Below are 17,512 nucleotides of genomic sequence, written 5' to 3'. Positions count from 1 at the left end.
TGGTTCTATCAGCACTTTACTCGTCCAACATCGCCACATTCCCACTGAAAGAATTCCAAATAAATATTGGCAAGGATGTATTTGTGGTGCAATCATTGCCTCGGAACAAATTTATGGTTTTATATTTCACATTGGCAGCAATGATGAATAATTGACAATTTTCAGCTTGAGGTTTACATTAGCTGTGAAGCTCGTGATATTTATCTCATAATCAACTACCACATCACCCTTTGGAAGAAATGTCCATTTAAATCATTTTGCATTTGATGAAAATGTCAAATTCTAGAAGTACATCGTTGACCAATGTACTTATTTCCTCCAACAGTGGATATTTTAGTTTCAGATGTCCAGCATTTATAATTTCACTTTTTCTTCATGTTTGTTTCATAGGATTTTCCTGCAAAGTATTTTTTATCATTTCCTTGAACTCTGTGTATCAAAAAGTCAGGTTCTGTGTTAGAATCTAAGAGCCAGAGACTACAGGTCAGCTTCCACTCAGTATTTCTCTTAGAGGGAACCGAAGAAAGGTCCTGATCTAAAACGTCATCGGTCCAATTCCCTCCACGGATGCTGCTTGCCCTGTTGTGTTCCTTCGGTTCTTTGTTTAGTAAAAAGAGAAAGAAAACCATACAGGTTTAGGAGCTCTCTTTGAGGAACTGGAAAAATAGTAAGTCTCTGAAAAAGTTTCCTGACTCGAAAACATCACCTATCCATGTTCTCCAGTGATGCAGCCTGACCCATTGAGTTACTACTAGCGGTGTGTGTCCATTTTGGAAAAATAGTTAATAATTCAAACTCCCAAGGTAAGGAGTTTAGAAAACAGAGGAAGAAAGCCTTGTGGGTTCAGTGGTAGTATCACCCTTTTTCTGCAGAGTTAGGCATGCTTCAAGGTCAATTTAAAGCATTATGTGCAATTGGAAGCCCCTCATTTTGATCTTGAACACCTTAAATCATGGTTCAACAATCTAACCATGCGAGTCATTGTCACACACCAACTTTCAAGTGGTTCAATTCCACGCATGTGCCCATATGTCATCGAGACCACAGTCCCAGCCTGCAGAAAGGCTTCATTCGTGGAGTTTGGGAGGGGGGTGAAGCACGTGTACGTTAATATATTCAAGGAGATCTTGCAGGATTAGTCATCAGTAGGTAACAAGTCCAACTTGCCTGGGGTGCATCAATCTTCCCTCCGATTATTTCCAGCTCCTCAAGGGTGAGGAGGAGCTGGCAATAATCAGTGGGAAGATTGATGCACCCCTAGGCAAATTGGACTGATGTGTTGTTACCTACTGATGACTAATTCTGCTAGATTTCCTTGAACATATTGACGTACATGTGTTTCACCCCCCCCAAACTCTACCAGTGACAAATGTTTACGATCTCTGAACATCGAAAGACTTTTCACAGAAGACATTCTGTCAGGGTAGGATTTTAGGTTTCCTTCAATGGTGGGAGGTTCATAAAACACGTTCAAAAAGAAATACCTGAATTACTATAGTGTCGTAATATCCCTTTAAGGTGAAATCCTTTTTTTAGCCAAGGTAGTGATCTTGAAATGAGGTCAATGTTGCAATGTTTGAAACGTGGCAATCAATTATTGTTGGAGATGTTGATTGATGCGTAAATATTTGACAGAACACTGGGAATAACTCAAGCAAGGATAGATGCTGGGTATCTGACTAAGTTCTGGAGATGCCCAAAAGACACAAAGTGCTGGAGTAACTCAATAGGTCAAAAACACACCAATTCCCGTGTCTGCTGGAAGTGCTGTATAATTCAGAGACCATCTGTGGAAAGAAAAGTAATTAACTCCATTCTTTAACTTTTTTCTCTCTACACGTTTACTGCCTGACCTGCTGAATATTTCCAGCAACATCTTTCGGTTTAACTGCCCTGCTCTTGGAATTCATTGTCACAGATGGCTGTGGAGGCCGCCAAGGCATTGGGTATTTTTAAGGCAGAGATTGATGGGTTCTTGATTAGGAAGTGCGTCAAAGATTACGGGGGGGGGGGGAAGTAGGAGAATAGGATTGAGAGGGAAAAATATATTAGCCATGATTGAATGGCGGAGTACACTCTATAGGCTGAATGACCTAATTCTGCTCCTATGTCTTATGGTCTTTGAAACAGTGCAATCCACTTCAGAAACATGTTGTGGTTTGGTTTAATGGGGTCATGGCACAGAAACAGGACTTTCAACCTATGGAGTCCACATTGACCATTAATCACCACTTATATTACATTTCAAACTTATTCTCCCCATTTTCTCATGAACTCCCAACTCTCCACCTCTCCCCAGGTACCACCACTTACCTAGACACCATTAACCTTTGTGAGTGTAATGGTGTGGTCTCCATTATAATGAATGTCAGTATTATGTCTAATAGTAATTAATCATGTATAAATTAATTCGGGCCTTAACATCCTTATGTTTCAGCTGCAAATCTCCATGCAGAGAACCTTTATGAATTCGTAAGAATTGTTAACTTAAAAGCTACTGCCGACTTGTTTTAGACCAGTGAGCCCTGGGTGTTTTGCTAGGGTAATAGGTCTTGTTAAAGGTTTAGAAACCACAACAGGTCAGAGTTTCCTTTCTCATTATACTCGAATGTTACTGAAAAGCAATGTTATTCCTGGAAGCCCATTTCAAGAGGCAAATTTATGAGCTTACTTCCTGGTATACCGCTGACAACTATTTTCCATTGAACTAGAAGCAATTATTCTCAGATACCTATTTTTTGGGTCTATTTAGTGTGATGTACTTATTGTCACTTTGTATCATTTTAACCATAGGCCTGCCACACACTGTATCAGAAGTAAGAAGGTTCAGGCCTCAGCTCAATGAAGATATTAGTTCTAATAATCACGTAGCATATTATTGATTAACTTCTTAACCTGCAATATATTGTTCGTGAGGGTTTCATGTACAAAGACTCTCACAGTAAGATGGATGCCTCAAAGGTGTTCACTGGAAGTATAAAATAAAAATGCACTTCAAATCAATAAATAAAAACAACTGCAATTTAATAATTTAATGTTTTTCTTTATGCAGAGTATGATAATGGGTGTGTTTGACAATGGGAAGACTGTGGAAGAACAATTGAAGTACTGGAAACACTGGCATTCCCGACAGCATACTGCAAAACAACGAGTCATTGATTTCGGTAAGAAAATGAATATCATCTTGGCCTAAGCTTACTTGGAGTGGGAGTTTTATTGATGTATCTTTCCTTTGTCTTATTTTTCAATTGTTTACCTCAAAAGCTATAGTCACTGCTGAGACAATGTAGGTACACGGATGCATTAATTTTGATTATTGTGGAGTAAGTTCATCAGCTGTCGGCAATATTTATTGAAGGCTCTGCTTTTAATGTACTTGCCTTCCAGGAAAAACATTCATGATGTGAATTCTTAGATGGGTCAATTGGTCAAGTGAAATGAACAGGGAATCATATAATGCAGTGATATCATGTTCATAAGTTCATAAATTATAGGGGGAGACATGGGTCCCAGTGAAAAAAGGTCTCAAAAATCAAAAGGAGTCCAATCGTTTTGTCTGTGCATGGTCTTGCCACGTCCTGTGGGTGTCATGCATGGGTGGCAATGTAAGAGCTAACTGGACACTAACAGCCAAAGATCTTGAAGCTCTTCTGCCTAAATGTATACCTGAGTTCATCTCATGCTCCACCAACATGTCTGTAACAATGTAGCGAGGAGTTAGCAGTTGGGGAATGGAAAAACGCACACAGAATCCTATCAGAAACTTGTCATTTGTCTGATCGAAGTATGAAAAATTATGACCTGTCTGGTTAAAGTGGATTACAAGAAATTGTTCCCACCATTGGAATGGTGAATGCCTACTTGTCACAAGCATAACATAAAGGGGAAGGGAATTAATAGTGGCATGAAGAAAAACACATTTTATGCCGTGTGTGGTTAGAATCTGACAGATGTGGTGGAAGCAGATTCAATTGTGGCCTTCCAGAGCTCATAGAATAAAGCGATCTGGTGAGGAAATATTTGCAAGACAGCAGAGAGCAGACCGAGGGTTGGAACTGGTGAGTTTCCCTGGTAGAAAGCTAGTATGGACACGAAGGGTTGAATATCCTTCTCCTGTGCCAAGCCCTTTCTATGATCCTATGATTTTTCGCAAAACTGGGTCAGGGCTGCAGTGACGTCACGAATGTATAGAACATCCATCCACCCGAATAACGTCGCAGGGAAAGAGCATGATGATGTGTCGGAAAGAACTACAGATGCTGAGTTTAAATCGGATAGACCCAAAATACTGGAGTAAATCAGCAGGACAAGCAGCATCTCTGGAGAGAAGGAATGAGTGAGGTTTCGGGTCGAGAGAAGAGTCTGAAGAAGGGTCTTGTCCCGAACGTCACCCATTCCTTCTCTCCAGAGATGCTGCCTGTCTCACTGAGTTACTCCAGCATTTTGTGTCTAACAGAGAATGGTGATGTTAGCTGAAGGTGTTTGTATTGTCCATGTTGTGCCTTATTTGTGTCCATTTGTTTTAACAGCAGATTACAAGGAAAGCAACAACACTATCAGCTGTGTTGAAGAGGTGGCGTTCAATGCTCTTTCCTTCATCTGGGATACCAGCAAGGAAGCAAAGGTAAAACCGAGAAATGTATGGGATAAAATTGGCGAGCAATGTGTCAGATACACCTTCAAGAAATGCACAGGTTGATTTGGAAAAATGTGTGATCAAAGAGAAATGACGAAACAACAAGAAATAACATCTTGTTTTTAGCTTAATTCTTTCTGCCTTTCTCTATATATCAGACACTCAGCCCATCTACAGATCTGTGTAATGTATTAATGTTGTAATGTGTAAGAGTCTTTTGGATGGGCACATGGATATGCAGGGAATTGAGGGGCATAGATCATGTGCAGGCAGCTAAGCTTGGCACCATGTTTGGTGCAGACATTGTGGGCCGAAGGGCCTGTTCCTGTTCCTGTGCTGCACTTGTCGATGTTCTATGTTCAAACAGTGTACAGTCTACTCTCATTATTATGGATCTCTTTATAACAGATTTTGGTTATAGCAGACGGTGTCACCACAGTAAGCAGACACCACTGCATCTTTAAGTACACAGGCTGCCAGTTACACTGTGCGAGATCATAGAAATTGACGAGCAATTGCTTTGATCGATCCTGTGCAGTGACACTCTATTAAACAATTTTACAAATAGCCTTTAGTATTCTTAAACAAAAAATCAATTTTAGCTGTTAAAAAGAACTTTGTACTGTATTTGAAAACAACTTCTTATTTCACGGGTAGACACAAAATGCTGGGGTAACTCAGCGGCTCAGGCAGCATCTCAGAAGAGAAGGAATGGGTGATGTTTCGGGTCGAGACCCTTCTTCAGACCTGTTTCATGGAGTGGCCGCTAGGTGGTTGGAGCAAATCCCTTACTCGGTTATAGTGGACAATCGGGAATAACGGACACCATTCCCCCCCCTATGTTCCTTTATAACGAGGGTTATCTGTAATTGCAAGTATCACAATCCAATCACATTTCCTATTCTTTGCCATCGGAGCTAACAGATTGATATTTTCATAGCCGTACATGTTTGCTCAAATTTTCATTCCAAGAACAGCAACAGATCAGAATGTCAGTTATAAAAGCTGAATAAATTCTTCCAAATAAGAGAAATCACTTCTTTTATTAAAATAATAATTTTTTAAACACCCAGTCAACACTGTACCAAAAAAAATGCAACCATTTTTTTAAAAATTGGTCTAAAAGATTCTTATACCTACAATTATCTTTATTTATAAATAGAGCAGAAAATGAAAAAATAATTTGTGTCAAAGCATCCCAAAGGTTATGAAAATAAATGTAAATGGCAACCTCCATTTTTTGGTTTTGTAAATGATAGATTGGCAGGAGAGATTATGTGTTCATATCTTTCTGAGTTCATAAATGGTCAAACATGCACTCAGTCTTTGAGTACGTCCATTGCTGATAAGATCAGCATTTACTGCCTATTCCTAGTTGACCTAATCGAGTCATTGGATATCTTGCCATCCTAATGCAGAAGGCGGTTAAGATGAAATTCTTGTGGTATTTAGCCTGAGCTTGGATGTTGCCAACATCGTGCAGAACTGGAGGGGTTGTGAATACATACGCACGCAGGAAATGAAGAGGTTACTGAAGGAAATTGCTGAGAAGCATTGGGTGTAGAAGTCTGCCCTGGGGAACTGCAAGTGCAATATACTGGGGATGAGACGGGTTCTGGCATTCATGGCTAGCCTTATGCTGCAACGAGGACAGGAGAAATGTTACAGGGCTGGGAGACATTTAAATTATCCAGTCGATGTGGTGTCAGAGGTGCATTGATGTAACTTAGTCAGAAATGTGTCTGTTTGTGAACCTCTGACCTATGGAGGTGTTCAAGAGAGCACATGTGGTCCAGAAATTCCTTCTCCTGTGTTTAGGGTACTAAACAATTCCTTCAAGCCATCTGAAGTAAACCATGCTGTGTATTGTCATGTTTGGTTGAGCGTACCTTGGGAAGAGGTTGTATAAGGTCATCTATCTGCCTCCTGTGGTTGAGAATGTGTAGAAATGCTTCTATTTTTCTTTCCTTACTGAACCTACTCATCTCTATCATAACTCTATGGAACGTTTATGGAACCTACTTATCACAGGAACAGTTCAGTTCAGTTTATTTATTGTCACGTGTACCGAGGTACAGTGAAAAGCTTTTGTTGTGTGCCAACCAGTCAGCAGAAAGACAATACATGATTACAATCAATCCATTTACAGTGTATAGATCTTACTCTTATACAATAATCCCAGCAGCATTTCACTCCATCTATAACCTACTGGATTTAGTATGCCACTTAAAGGTAGCCTTTATTAGACCTTCATTCTGTTGTTTTTTTTATTGTAAAGCAAAAGCAATTCTTTTCCCGGCTATTGATTACATTAGTGAACTAGTATCCAGAGTTCTGGAATATTAGAAACATAGAAAATAGCGGCAGGAGGAGGTCATTCGGCCCTTCGAGCCAGCACCGCCATTCATTGTGATCATGGGTGATCATCCACAATCAGTAACCTGTGCCTGCCTTCTCCCCATATCCCTTGATTCCACTAGCCCCTAGAGCTCTATCTAACTCTATTAACTTCATCCAGTGAAATGGCCTCCACTGCCTTCTGTGGCAGAGAATTCCACAAATTCACAACTCTCCGGGTGAAAAAGTTTCTTCTCACCTCAGTTTTAAATGACCTCCCCTTTATTCTTAGACTGTGGGTTCTGGTTCTGGACTCCCCCAACATTGGGAACATTTTTCCTGCCTCTAGCTTGTCCACTCCTTTTTATAATTGTATACTTCTCTATAAGATCCCCTCTCATCCTTCAAAACTCCAGTGGTTACAAGCCCAGTCTTTCCAATCTTTCCTCATATGACAGTCCCGCCATCCCAGGGATTAACCTTGTGAACCTACGCTGCACTGCCTCAATAGCAAGGACGTCCTTCCTCAAATTAGGAGACCAAAACTGCACACAATACTCCCGATGTGGTCTCACCAGTGCCCTATACAACGGCAGAAGAACCTCTTTGCTCCTATACTTAAATCCTCTCGTTATGAATGCCAACATGCCATTAGTTTTCTTCACTGCCTGCTGCACCTGCATGCTGACTTTCAGTGACTGGTGTACAAGGGCATCCAGGTCCCGTTGCACTTCCCCTTTACCTAATCTGACACCATTGAGATAATAGTATCTCTTTGTTTTTGACGCCAAAGTGGATAACCTCACATTTACCTACATTATACTGCATCTGCCATGCATTTGCCCACTCACTTAACCTGTCCAAGTCACCGTGCAACCTCCTAACATCCTCTTTGCAGTTCACACTGCCACCCAGCTTTGTGTCATCTGCAAACTTGCTAGTGTTACTTTTAATTCCATCATCCAAATCATTAATATATATTGTAAATAGTTGCGGCCCCAGCACCGAGCCTTGCGGCACTCCACTCTCCACTGCCTGCCATTCTGAAAAGGACTCGTTTATTCCTACTCTTTGCTTCCTGTCTGCCAACCAATTCTCTATCCATGTCAATACCTTGCCCCCAATACCATGTGCTCTAATTTTGCTCACCAATCTCCCATGTGGGACCTTATCAAAGGCTTTCTGAAAGTCTAGATCCACTACATCCACTGGCTCTCCTTCATCCATTTTACTTGTCACATCCTCAAAAAAGTCCAGAAGATTAGTCAGGCAGGATTTCCCCTTCATAAATCCAAGCTGACTTGGACCGATGTCAGGCTAACTGGTCTATAATTCCCTGTTTTCTCTCTTGCTCCTTTCTTGCAAAGTGGGATAACATTAGCTACCCTCCAATCCACAGGAACTGATCCTGAATCAATTGAACATTGGAAAATGATCACCAATGCGTCCACAATTTCTAGAGCCACCTCCTTGAGTACCCTGGGATGCAGACCATCAGGCCCTTGGAATTTATCAGCCTTCAATCCCATCAGTCTACTCAATATTATTTCTTGCCTAATGCAAGTTTCTTTCAGTTCCTCTGTCTCCGTAGATCCTCCGTCCTCTAGTACATCTGGGAGATTGTTTGTGTCTTCCTTGGTTGACGCATATTGATCCAGATGTGTGACTTTGAATTCCACTGAGGCAATTGGAGAATTTCTAGTCAGCGATCTCTCCTCCTGCCCTCTAAAAGCACTCCTTCATTCTGGGATAGACTATTGGATATTTCATATATACCTAGCCCAACATGAAAACTACCGAGGTTTTAGTAAGGAGGTTCGGATTGAAAAAAACAAGTAGCATTGCTTGGACTAGAAATTAATGGGCAGTGTTACTATTTAGCAGGGTTTCGCAGACGATTACAGCACATTTGGGTCCCAGTGAAGGATACACCAGATTATTTTGCCGAGTTATAAAGTGGAGGAGCGGAGCCAATAATTGGGTTGTGACACAAACAATCTTGTCCTTTTTCAACTGTTGCTTCGCCTGCTTTGAATGCTAAGCAATCTTAAACTCATGTTTGTAACCACATAATATTTTCTCAGGAGGCAAATGCCGAGGACCGCACTTATTCTATTGTTGGAATGTGGAGGTGGTAGGCTGTGGTTTGTGAATGCTTGTAACTCCTCCAGCATCTGAGGGGTTCCTTGCCTCCCAGTCAGCGTTCAATTTTTACATTTTTCTCAAAACCACCAAACAGCGATCAAAAGGAACAAAAATATATCATAAGCTCATTTCTTTATGATTAATGTTTAATTTTAGAAGTGGAATATATTAGAGTAGGTTAATTAGCATTACAGCACAATGAAGACACTACATCTGTAAACATTGTGTTTTACATCAGGGCTTTTGGACACAGTGTCAGGGCTTTTGGACACAGTGTTTGTGGTTACATTTCAGAGTGGATTGAGCAACCTAGGTGTTGCCACCAAGTAAGAAATCTCCAGAAGATGGACACAAAGTGCTGGAGTAACTCAGCGGGTCAGGCAGCATCCCGGGGGAAAAAGGATCAGTGAAGTTTCGGGTCGCCATCACTCCCTATGGATGCTGCCTGACCCGTAGTCTTTGAGTCTATCTTCAGTATTATATGAGCATCTGCAGTTCCTTTCTACACATGTTTATTTGAATAAGAATCCCCTTTCTGCACCTTTTGTAATGCAAACCGGACCCAGTGGTGTAGGAGTAGAAGCAAAAAAATGCTGGTTAATACACAAAAGGATACACAATGCTGGAATAACAACGTGGGTCAGGCAGCGTCTCTGGAGAACATGGATAGGTGGCTCCACAATTCAGTCCCAGAGCACGTAAATTAAATGGTCTTCATGACTGAATTGCTGGGGTTTTGTTTCCTTCAACGGCTGCTTGACCAAAACAATACATGTCGAGTTAAGGCCAAACAAAAACTGTTGCACTCCTTTATTTCATAGCCAGCAAACATAAGGACCAAAGTTCAGACTGGTCATCATATCATAAACTAAAATTATATATGGCTGTACATCAAGGTTCAAAAAGGTAACATGGACGAAAATGTACATGGAACCCAAATGCTGACCAGGTTCTCTGGTTTCGAGCAGCAAATTCAATGGATGATGCAAATTGAAAGGCTGAATCAGTTTACAAAATTGCTGATGATGCAAGCATAATTGTGAACTGATGGTTGGCTTCTGACAGAGGGAAATTTTCAACTTAATTGAGTCAGCTGAAATTAAAGGCTTTGTTCAATTTTCATTGTTCAGACAACAACTTGATAGCTATCCAACCAATTAAAAGGGAGCGTCAAGGAAGATGTTAGTGCTTACGCTGTTGTTGTTGCAATGCCAAATGATTAAAGCACTTCCCAATGAAGGATCTATTGAACTGATGATTACCAATAGGGAGTTATTGAAAAGGCTGATATTAGGAACAGTGCAGGACAGTGCAACCAGAAATGTTGAACATCTACAGCCAAGCTGGAAGGATGTGGAGGCTTTGGAGTTATAGAGTCATACAGTGTGTAAACAGGCCCTTCGTCCCCACTCGCCCACACCGGCTAACACTGTCCCAGCTACACTAGTCCTACTTGCCTGCGCTTGGTCCACATCCCTCCAAACCTGACTTGGACCGATGTACCTGTCCAACTGTTTCTTAAACGATGGGATAGTCCCAGCCTCAACTACCTTCTCTGGAAGCTTGTTCCATACACCCACCACCCTTTGTGTGAAAAAGTTACCCCTCGGATTCCTATTAAATCTTTTCCCCTTCACCTTGAACCTATGTCCTCGATTCCTCTACTCTGGGCAAAATACTGTGCATCTACCCGATCTATTCCTCTCACGTGTAGGCCCTGAAGATTAGTTTAACTTGGCATCATGTCCAGCACAGACATTGTGGGCCGAAGGGCTTGTTCCAGTGCTGCATTATTTTATGTCCTATGTTTTTACAAATATAACTGTGGGCAGTAATTTGGACGGGTTCCCATGCAATCGCAACTAATTTTAAGATTGAGCGTTCCAAGATAATTCTAGGACCATCCGTAACAAGAAGGCTCTGTGTTACACATATTTCGAATGAGAAAATCAAACGTCATAACTGCAGGAACAAGACCTTGATAGCTCATTCTTTTGAATGGTGGCATCATCTGGGGAGCGGGCAGTTTTCACTGGAGTGCAGCAATTCAAGAATATTCAGGCTATTGCCAATGGAAGCAAATCACCTCTACGAATAGGAAAGTTGTGATAATAGTCAGGCTTCATCTGATCGCGGAAGTATCGTTGTGAAAGTCAGTGGCCATTATCCAGTAAGGAATCCAATTTATTTAAAGGAACAAAATTAAAATGGTATTATCTCTTGGGAAACTCACACTGTTAGCCAAGACACCTAACAGCGATGGAACATCGCTGCTGGGGTGCCTGTAGCCTGATAATTATTACCTGTCTTTCACCTTCATTGGAATCAACAATTTAAAGTTCATTGACCAGTTTTGACATGATGATAGATTATAAACAAAACATAGTATTGACCTAACCTCTCTCCAGAGATACCCTCTGGGGATTAGCTCAAAGTTCACAAAATAGGTACTGAATTTTCAGTGAGTAACAGATATAATTCATATCACACCTGGAAGTATTCTGCTGATACAGTAAATGACCCCTAGTCTGAATTTATTGAGATTGATCAGTATTCAGATGGTGATCACACAGGTCATAAAGAATTGTTGTTTTTGCGCAGTTAAATGATTGAAATGTTATTTGTATGTTTAAATATGCTTTTTTTTAAACAAATAAGTACCATGAAGCTATATAAAACTTCTTTAAAAAACATTTTCTGTATTTATTAATTGGATTTATTGAGATTGTTAAAAAATAATGCCAGTCAGTTACGGTGGCCACTAAACGACAACATTTATATAAACATTCATGGAGTTCACCAGTGTCAGTTACGCTTGGCCTGTCAATCCCACATTTCATTACAGATCTTTCAGTGTAGTTAATTTGTATGTGGCCTCTCGGTGCAAGAACAATTAGGTATGGATTATAAATGCTGGCATTGCCAGAGACGTCTATATTCGGTCAATGAATAAATAGTCACAATGAAGAGTGACATGTTTCACAAAATCAGACTTTCAATATTTCAATATTCCTAACACAATATTCTAATGACCACCTCGATGTGGTCATTGCTTCAATGGTTGTTATATAACCTTATCTAAAGATTTGCAAGATATGTTCCAATGCTAATTTAAAATCATACGCGTACCACATTACTGCAACATAACCACTGCTGGAGAGTTAGTTGAATGTTATTTTAAGAGGTGGGGATGCAGACATTGTCCCATTAAAAACACTTTAGGTATGTAACATTCCAGAGGGCTTTTTTCAATAATGTACACCTTGCACCTAAACATTATGAACCTTTCTCCTTAAAGGCTGTGAGGCGTAGAATTGCAAATAGTATTCAAGTTAATTACAGACATGGGCATACAAAGAAAGAAATAAAAACTGAGCAAATTATCCTTATAAACCCATGTGAGAGTAGTACTGAATGCCACAGAATTGGTTAGTTTGATTTTACTGAACCCAATAGTGAGGAAGGTGAATACAGCCAGCAAACGACTCTCCCACACGTGTTTATCATTTGTGATCAAGAGTAGATTTCCCCCAGTATTAATGTGTTTTTGTTATCTTTAATCCTTTATCTCCAAGCCCCCATTTTGTGTGTGTGTGTGTGTGTGTGTGTGTGTGTTTGTGAGTGCGCTTGTTTATATTTATGTGTGTGCACGCATTTGTGGGTGTTTATGTGTGTATGTTTGTTTGTGTGTGCGTGTGTGTGGTTGTGTGTTTTTGTGTGTGCATTTCCATTCATGTTTGCATGTGCATGTGTGCATATCCGTGCGTGCATTCATTCATACATGTATGTGTGTATACGTGTGTGTGTATATGTGTGTGTGTCTTTTTAGTGCTGAGTGTTGGGGATGGTTTGTTATAAAATTATTTCACTATATCTTCAGCACCAACTGAAGTGTTGTTCTCTGTGTGCAGACCTGTGCAGTGCCCATTAGTTCCAGTTGGTCTCATTCCCCAGTGTATTCTACGTTCCCTCTGTCCTTCCCAGAGTTAGCAATCAAGAATTACAGCCTCAACTGCTGCTTGACAAAATCGAGATTTCTTCCTGCTATGCAGGCAATCTTTAGTGCTCACATGAAATATTCATATCCATTGCTGTCAAACAGAACAAGGAAATAAATTTGAAAAAAAATCCAGCTGGGACAGATGATTCAGAACTCTTCTGACAGCACAACCTATAGATGTACTTGGAACGAAACTCCTTCGGGCTCTGATTGTAATCATTATGCAGCTGTCCCAAGGTAAAGGAAACCCGAGTAAACCGAAGAAAAAACCTAATAAAGTCTCATCCTTGGAACAGGATTAAATTGGGATCTAAATATGTAAACCATGTTCTATTTGGCTTTCTTTACTTGTGGAAAGAAAACCCCTGTTTTTATATTTGTGATGTCGGCTTGAAATGTTGATTTGTGATTTTAACAACGGAGTGGTTTGCAAATGTTTGCACTGATACCATAAAGCATATCCCTGAGACCCTGAAGAGAAGCCAGATGTTAATCACAATTGTGCTACAGGGCAAGAATTTCATCTTTAATGAAACTCTTCCTTTCTTTTTTATGTTGTTGTTGCAATTTAGAGAAATTAAAGGCATTTCGGGAGTGCTGAGCGATTATTTACTGAGGACTAATTTACATTGTGGCTTTACTGCAACACAGTATAGTAGTATTTTTATTATTCATTAAAAATCAATCATAAATTGATTTTTTTTCAATCCTTTTCCACAGGTTTTTGTTTTCCACCTGTGATTCGGTTCCAAAGGTGCAAATTACACTCTGGAAACCTCCCATATTGTGTTCTCCCCATGTGATAATTGAATGATTTACAATGTCTGGCAATGGCTCAACAAGGATTTGCATTGGAAAGCTGTGTATACCTTGCCCTAGATTTAGTCATCAGCTTTTCAGTTGCTTTGAATCGCCCATGGCAGTAAGCAAAGAGTGGGGATAAATTGTTCCTTCTTCGGTTGGCAGGCTATGGCTCATGACACATTTGAAAGGATTTCAAGGGATTGGTGCTTGGTGCAAATGTGGCATTAATGAGTTTGCTGATGATACTAAAGTAGGTGGAATTATAAACACTGGGAGAGTTTTGGGGGATGGAGGGGGGGGGGGGGCTGGATATGGAATAATTGATTTAGTGGGCAAGCACATGACAGATGGAAATTAATGTGGAGAAATGTAAGGTCGAACAGAAAATGCTGAGAGATTGAGTAGTGTTGATGTTCAAAGGGACCCACATGAGCGACCAATGGTTTTTGATCTCTACAGTTCAGAAGAGTGAGAGAAGATCCCATTGAAGGTTACAAAATTCTCACAAACCTTGACAGGCTGGGTGCAGGGAGGAGTCACTCATACAGAATAAGGGGTTGGCTGGTTAGGACTGAGATGAGGAGAAATTTCTTCATTCAAAGGGTTGGGAACATTTTCAAGTTTTTACCCCTGAGGCCTGTGATCTTCCTAGATCCTATTTCTTATGTTCTTATGAATGCATTCTGGAGGGAATTTCTTGCCAAGGTTATTATTCAGAAACCTCATCCATTTGTGCTACAGGAATGGTATTTGTTAAATTTGACTGGTCTCCAATAATATCTCTCATTCCGCTGTTGTTATTTCAACCTATCTTCGCTATTAACTTCCTTCCCATTTCCCCACCGGCCTGCCTGTTCTTGGACTTCTACAGAGAGGCCAAATACAAACTCGAAGAGCAACTCCTCATATTCCGCTTAGGTAGCTTACACACCAACGGTGCGAACATTGAAATTTCCCAATTTCAGGTAGTTCACACTCCCTGTGAGCCTTTTTGCACCAGTTCACCCAGGTTCTCTCTCTCCCTTTGTCACCTTTTCCATTGCTCAACCGCTTCCATCCCCATCTGGCTCCATCTGCCCATTATCCCATACCCATCGAGTTCCACTGACCATGCACCTGTACGTATCCGACCCTTCCCTTCTATACACTGGCCATCTTTCTCCTTCCTCCCCACACCCTTCATCATAATGAAAGGTCTCAACTTAAATCATCGATACATCCCTTTTTAAATCCACAGATGCTGCTTCACCCATTGTGTTCTTTCAGCCCTTTATTTTATTTTGCTCCAGATCCCAGCATCTGCAGCCTTTTGTTTCTCAATAGATACGGCACACTCTGTACATAATGAAAGAGCTTCAGTTGGATTTAACTAAAGAAGTAGTTATTATTTTTCTGTATTCTTGCCACAAATCAATTTGCAGCATGAGCTGGGGACGTTAAAGAGAAAAAGAAAACAAATGAAATGAAGAGATCTCTATGTAAAACAAAACACAAAAGTCTAAAATCAACACACAGCTGTACTTTGAAAGTACACCATTGTTGACAGTTCTACTCAAGGTGATCTAAAATGTATCAGAGACCAAAACTAAAATACGTTCCACTCTACACTCTAACACTGAGTGCTAAGGATCTATTTATGAGAAGGATTTTTTTCCAATGAAGGACAAAACTAAGTACGTGCTCCCTTGCCTGGGAACATTCTGACTCCTGATCCTCCCACAGGCTACCGTCTCACTCAAATGGGACGCATTGTAAAAAGAAGCATTGAACTGTGTACAAAGATTTCATTTTGTTTTCTTTCCATTAGGTTCACATTGGAATTAACTGCCTGAGTACAGACTTCTCCTCGCAGAAGGGAGTCAAAGGTCTTCCCTTGAACCTCCAGATAGACACCTTTGACTGTGCAACCAAATCGGACAAACCTATTCATCGGGCTGTCTGCCAGATTAAAATATTTGTGGACAAGGTACTGTTTCACCTGAGTGCAGTGTTATTGCAAAGTATTAAAACCTGGTGTTTTTGACACCTGGGGAATATTGGCATGCACCAAATAACGTTAAAGATTGAAAAAATATATTCAAAGTACAAAAAAAGTAAATAAGTTGTCTATCAAATTGAAAGCAGAAACTGAAATTATATATTTAGTAGGTCTTGGTGTCATTCCTAATGAATCAAAACCCACAAGGCTAGTGTGGGCGTAATTTTCATTGGTGCAAAATGGACTCTCTAAGGACTGTATAGAAAATTGAAATTTCACTCTGCCACAGTGAAAATAACTTTCCCACATTTAATATGGAATTCGTCATAAAAGTATTTAAATATTTTTGAACATCTGAAATAACCTATCAATTTGACTAAATACTGCTTACTCCTCTACTTCTTGATTCCCCAACAAAAGTGTGCACACACCCTATCCCCCTCACAATCTTATGCACCTCTATAAGATCATCCCATCAGTTTCCTGTGCTCCAAGGTATAAAGTCCTAGCCTTGCCAGCCTCTCCCTACAGCTCAGGCCCTCAAGTCCTGGAAACATCCTGGAAATCTTCTTTATATTCTTTCCAGCTTAACAATATCCTCCCAATAGCAGGGTGACTAAAACTGAACACAATACTCTAAAGGTGGCCTCACCAATATCTTGTACAACTGTAACATAATATCCCAATTTCTACACGCAATATTCTGACTGATGAAGACCAATCTACCAAAAGCCTTCTTGACCACCAGATTGACCTGTGATGCTAATTTCAAGGAACTATGTACCTGCACTCCTCAACCTCTCTGCTCTACAATACTCTCCAGGGCTCTGCCATTCACTGTGAAGGTCCTGCCCTGGTTTAACTCCTCAAAATGTAACACCTCACACTTGCCTGCATTCAACTCCATTAACCATTTCTCAGCCCGCTTGCAAAACTGATCAAGATCCTGCTGTAATTTTTGATAACCATCTTCGCTATCTACAATACCACCCATTGTCACCTGCAAACTTACTAATCATGCCTTTCACATTCTCATCCAAATTGTTGATATAAACCAAAAATAGCAATGGGTACAGCGCCAATCCTTGAGGGACACCACTCACCACCTGCCTCCAGATTAAGCTGAAAGTGCATATTTCCAGTAAACATGGTCCAATGGTTAATGAGGCTCAGTGTTTACATTTTTTTAAAAAATATTGCAAAGTTTTAGCATTTTGGGAGAACATGAGGGGTACTTTGCCCTTTTTTATAACCCCTATTAATGCCAATAATGGCATTATTTTTATTGTTGAAAAGTGACACCAACGATAAGTGAGAAAATTTGCCTGCAATGAAAACAGTCTCAGTGATAGGAACAGGTGTTGCACAATTAAAATGACAGCCAGACTTCCAAAATTGTTGTGCAATTGAGTGCAATGAATGGAATGCTCCCTGACCTGTGCACCTATTGTTGAATAATTGAGTTATGTCAAGGCTTTGAGATTTATTATTGCATCAAAACTGATAAAATGTTAAGAAAAAATAATGCTGGAATAGACCCACAGGTTTCTCTTGAGAAGCACAAGAAATGACAGGTGCTGGAATCTTGTGGAAAACACCAAGTAACTCAACG

At 40.3% G+C, this 17,512-nt stretch overlaps 1 protein-coding gene across 1 annotated transcript in view; it reads left to right on the top strand.

Moving 5' to 3' along the window:
- The window catches only part of LOC144606723 (grainyhead-like protein 3 homolog), a 47,225-nt gene that overhangs the window by 9,497 nt on the left and 20,216 nt on the right, over positions 1-17,512 (top strand). The window contains exons 6-8 of the mRNA XM_078423041.1: positions 3,053-3,164; positions 4,530-4,624; positions 15,730-15,888. Coding sequence (XP_078279167.1) covers positions 3,053-3,164; positions 4,530-4,624; positions 15,730-15,888 — 366 coding nt within the window. The remainder of the gene's footprint in view (positions 1-3,052; positions 3,165-4,529; positions 4,625-15,729; positions 15,889-17,512) is intronic.

This window comes from Rhinoraja longicauda, chromosome 27, assembly GCF_053455715.1.
Source record: "Rhinoraja longicauda isolate Sanriku21f chromosome 27, sRhiLon1.1, whole genome shotgun sequence".
In the NCBI taxonomy this organism is placed as follows: Eukaryota; Metazoa; Chordata; class Chondrichthyes; order Rajiformes; family Arhynchobatidae; genus Rhinoraja; species Rhinoraja longicauda.
This window is presented reverse-complemented; position numbering and strand designations above follow the sequence as displayed.